This window comes from Temnothorax curvispinosus, unplaced genomic scaffold (assembly GCF_003070985.1).
Source record: "Temnothorax curvispinosus isolate PA1 unplaced genomic scaffold, ASM307098v1 QBEX01014287.1, whole genome shotgun sequence".
In the NCBI taxonomy this organism is placed as follows: Eukaryota; Metazoa; Arthropoda; class Insecta; order Hymenoptera; family Formicidae; genus Temnothorax; species Temnothorax curvispinosus.
In genome coordinates, this window is record NW_020224067.1 from 329 (window position 1) to 5,006 (window position 4,678).

General features: G+C 27.0%; 1 protein-coding gene across 1 annotated transcript; it reads right to left on the reverse strand.

The window, feature by feature from the left end:
• Positions 1-321: 321 nt before the first annotated feature.
• Positions 322-4,672, reverse strand: LOC112464539. Its single transcript, XM_025031585.1, has 6 exons — positions 4,576-4,672; positions 3,380-3,672; positions 1,120-1,378; positions 964-1,026; positions 840-880; positions 322-390 (listed from the first exon to the last, which is right to left on the reverse strand). The coding sequence occupies exons 1-5, from the start codon at positions 4,579-4,581 to the stop codon at positions 863-865; spliced, it is 639 nt and encodes a 212-aa protein (XP_024887353.1). The 5' UTR covers positions 4,582-4,672; the 3' UTR covers positions 322-390; positions 840-862.
• Between the last annotated feature and the right edge of the window lie 6 nt (positions 4,673-4,678).

Consider the following 4,678-nt stretch of genomic DNA (forward strand, 5'->3'; position numbering starts at 1 on the left):
ATTATATTAAAGATAACTCAATCAGGATTATTTGTAATTTCACTTTATAAAATGAATTAAAATTCAGCACATAATTTGCTTGACTCATAGCCTCCTTTTTCCAAATATTTATATTAATATATTATGATTTATGTAAATAGCACAAAATGAAATACATGAAAAATAAATTATATAAAATCATAATACCTGATTATAATGAAACCAGCATCCATGTGTCTCTACTGCTAGAAATTGTTCATTTATGACTTTCATGGCTGCCATCTCATAGTCGCTCATTATAAATTTTAAATTTTGTCGAATCATTGGCACTAATTCTATAACTTTATTCCAAATCGCTCTATACATATTACTAGAACGACTTTCACTCAAAATAAAGATTGTAGCAATACCCTGCAAATGTGTTAAATTAAAGTAAACTTATTATTAAAATTATACAAGGTATTTAAATATATAAAGATATGAAGTAGAAAGCCTAAATTATTGTTCAAACCGATAATATTATTATTTAAAATGAAACAAAAACATTGAAAAGCGTATATTTTATTACGAAAAAAAAGAAATCATATGATTTATTATATTTTTACATAATTTCTAATTTCACAGTGCGTGTATGTGTGTGCGTATGTATGTGTATGTATGTGTATGCGTATGTATGTGTATGTGCGTGCGTCCGTGAGTGTATGTGTAAAGCATCTATCAAATATATTATATTTTTTATTAACTTTTTCATATTTATTTTTAAAAGAATAAAGTCAGTGCTTATTAACAAAATGGTTTTATATTTTTAAAAACTGCTAATAGAAAACGAGTAAAATAAACTTCTATTATAATTGTATTACTTTTCCATGCTTTTTGTCTTTATTTATTGAAAAGTATTTGCCTGTAACAAATAGCAATTGATTATACACGCTGTTATAATGTACTTTCTGTTAATGTAACGCATAATGTATGTTCAATGCTTACTACATTCATATGTCGGATATGTAGTGTATACATTTGGCTCATCATTGGTACACGTGAAACAATCTAAAAAGTTTGCATTATTGAAATATGTTATTATCTTTATTTAGATATATAAAAAAGACAATGTATATTATATTATAAAAAATATGAACTTACATTAAAAGTGCCATCCACGTAAAGTTCTGTTGATGTTTGTAATTCTTGTAACAGCTCATTACTTGAAAATATTAATGCTTTTTTCCCATCTCTACAGGTCACATTTCCTTTGTAAAATCTTTCAAGAGGTTCATATGTTGATACATTTGCAATAAGAGTCTCCATATCTTTTGGTAAACTTGGGCGAAGTTTGATTCTTTCACGGTACAATGTAGGTTTTAATGTTGTATACGATAATGTTGCAGCTATTTCAGGATATCTATATTACAAGTACAAATATAAATGGGTAATAATCATAAATTATACGTTACAGAATTAGAATTACCTGGACAAACAAGATAGTACAGACATTATATAAGTAAATATGTATCAAATTATTTTTTACTTATAAAAGATAATATATTTTTAAATAACAAATATGAATAAAATAACTTAAATGACATTTCCTTTTTTAGTATAATCGCTAAAATATACATATCATTTTCAAATGTTTTTTTATTTTTTTATTAACTAGTGTATAAGAAATTATCTTATTTATAGTAATTATTCGTTGATTACATTTTTTGTAAAAAAAATTCGTAACATTTGATCCTTAAGGCTCCTGGTTCCTCGCCAACCATATTGGAAATTGTCAGACGTCAGAAGCGAGAAATTTACTTTGCAATATACTGTCAAATAAAAACTCGTTTATTCCACTTATGCTATTTTGTGGGAAATTAAAAAAACATTTTTTATTTGGTTTTGCAACTCAAAAGTTTTTAGGTGTTATATTTAATAATCTGAGTATTTTGCACTTTCATAAAAAGGATCGGTAAAACTTTTGGAGTTGCGAAACCAAATAAAAAATATTTTCTTTTAATTTCTCACAAAATAACGAAAGTGAATAAACGAGTTTTGATTTGATACCCCACATGTATGCCACAGCAATCTACAGTTAGTTTTCATTCATCTTTTTATTTGACAGTATGTTGCAAAGATTTTCGATGTGTAATTTCTCGCTTCTGATATCACGTTTCAAGATGGCTGTGGTCAGTACCCAAGAGCCTTATCTTATATTGAAATTCTTTGTAAAAATGTATGTTTATACAACTGATGGAATGTAATGGTTTAATCACGCTAGTTACAAAAAAATAATAGCATGAAACATTATACTATAAATAACATTCAATATATAAAATAAATAATGTATGTTGCATTCTACTTTTAAATTCTTGTTTCTCTTTTTGCACAGAAATAAGAATTTTTTAATCTCCATTTAAAAACTTAAGTAATCGAATACTATGAGAAGCCGGGCTTTGAACGAGCGACGTGCTCCCGCCCTTCTAGAGGGCAGCTCCCGAGTGGCGCGAGCCTCGGGGCGCCACGCTTACGTGCGGTCGTTGTGGGAGCTCACAAGAGCTCACGGTGTCTTAGCGTTCAGACGTGTATTGTACGAAGAGCAAATATATAGAGAGTTATAGAAATACGTGTGTTTTCCTGTCCACCTCGCCACGAATACAGTCACCGTTATCGAATAGCCTACAAATACAATAATAAAAAATATTATAGAATGATTATAGATAAGACAATGGTATATAAAAGTATTATTATGAAATGCTATAAACCTCTTTGCAATATTAAAAGGCGTTACCACTTTGTGTTACTTTCATTTTAATATATATTATTTTCTATTACATAGTTGACTATACAACATGAGTACAGTATTTATAACAAAAGCGATATTACAACAAGAGTATTTTAGGTTTAAAATAACTATAAATTAAATAAAAAGTTAAAAATATATTATAAGTATATTATATCATGTTATAATTATCAAGTATTTCTTGAAAAATCTTATATAAAGATATATGCATAAATTATTTATATCATTATGCATTTCATATAGATATTTAAAAAAACAAAAAAACAAGAGGAGTTATAATCTTTACTGTATTAAACCTTTAGAGGACAGGCAAGTTCTTTAAAAGATAAGCTGATCTCTATTTCATGACTATATTTTTGAGTTAAGATATTCTTATATATAATACAGTGTTTTATTCTGAAAAGTAAGAGATTCTTCTAGCTTAAAATAAATAGATTAAAATAGATTTCCTCCGGTACAATAACAAAATTAGAAAAGGTGCACAAAACTCTTATAATTATACTCATAGAATTGAAATAAAACTCATAGAATCAATTAATATTTGTTTTGAATAAAAAATGAGTATTTTTTTTAAATTATATGACCTAAAAATATGTATGTATCAAAAGAAATACTTACTTTCTGCAGACATTATCAAATATTTCTTTCAATGGTGAAGCTGTATCTCGACAAAGTTGCAACATTTCTTGCTTCATTGTAAATTGTGTTACTTTCCATTTTGTTTGAATATGAGTATGATCTTGGACTAAACGTACTTCACCATTATTATCAATTTTAAGAGTGCCAGAACATTTTGAAGATCGACGAGTATTACATCGTAGAATATTTGGATTACGAGAATCTTTGTTGTATGTGTAATCATTGTATACATAAATAGTAGTACCAGGTTTTTTTCCACATATTTCCTCCATCTAGAAAAGAACAAAAAAAATTAATATTAAAAATATAACTTCAAAGAATGACATCAAAATTGATTGAAAATGATTTGTTTGCGTGTATGCGCGCGCGCGTGTATAACAATTCCTTATAAATTCTTAGATTATTTCAGAATTCTTTTATGATACAGATATTAATGCAATTTTTAACCAATCATAAAATTGTGTTGTGTTCAGAATAGTTTAATGATTGTTACTATATGTATATATTTGCATAATTGTAAATTAATGCGTTAATCATGCGTCATAATGCAAATGCTCAATTGTCAATTAACGTGTATACCATTAGCAAAGGTATTGTAATATTAATATTGCGTCTCTTATTAACTTCTAACATAGTTTCTTTTTTATAGTTATAAGTAAACATTTTTTTACAGATAGATTAATATACGTAAAATTTCACATTAGATTAAAATAATCCCGTTAGGAGTATTTCATATGACTTTTAATTCTTTTACAATAATAAAGTATTTGCTTTTATGATCATAATAATAAAAATACAGACCATATTTTTTACTTTGTTAGTTTAATTGCTATTGAGTTTTTCTATCGGTAGTGAATAATTATGTTACAAAAATTTCGAGCGAGTCCTCAATTGTTAAACTAGCATAATTTCTTCATATATAAAATATATGTTGCAGCATATCAATAAGTAAAGTACAATTTTGTTTTTTGTTTTTTCTGGAGTTCGTCAACTTCTATCTCGATCGACACGTCACAAGAAACATGATTATCGGTAAAACACATAAAATAATGCATAAACAGGTTAGGAGGCAAGAAACAAAGAGTACATTATAGATTAAGCTTAAAACTCGAATGAAACACATTAACACGTGGAAAATGCAAACTTTTTGCTATTGCTATTGCATTTTTACTTACGTTCATAAAGAGAGGTAGAAGAGAAGCAGAAATACGTTTGTAGCAAAGAAGTTGCTACTTCTTGCAAAATATCTTGGTATATGTTGGTTTCCACTTTATTTCA

Excerpts from the sequence above, each read along its gene's own strand:
- LOC112464539 (XM_025031585.1), bottom strand. Across the intron at positions 1,379-3,379 it reads TTTGATAATGTCTGCAGAAA|ATATCCTGAAATAGCTGCAA; the intron begins GTAAGTATTTCT and ends CTTGTAATATAG. Across the intron at positions 1,027-1,119 it reads ACGTGGATGGCACTTTTAAT|ATTGTTTCACGTGTACCAAT; the intron begins GTAAGTTCATAT and ends CAAACTTTTTAG.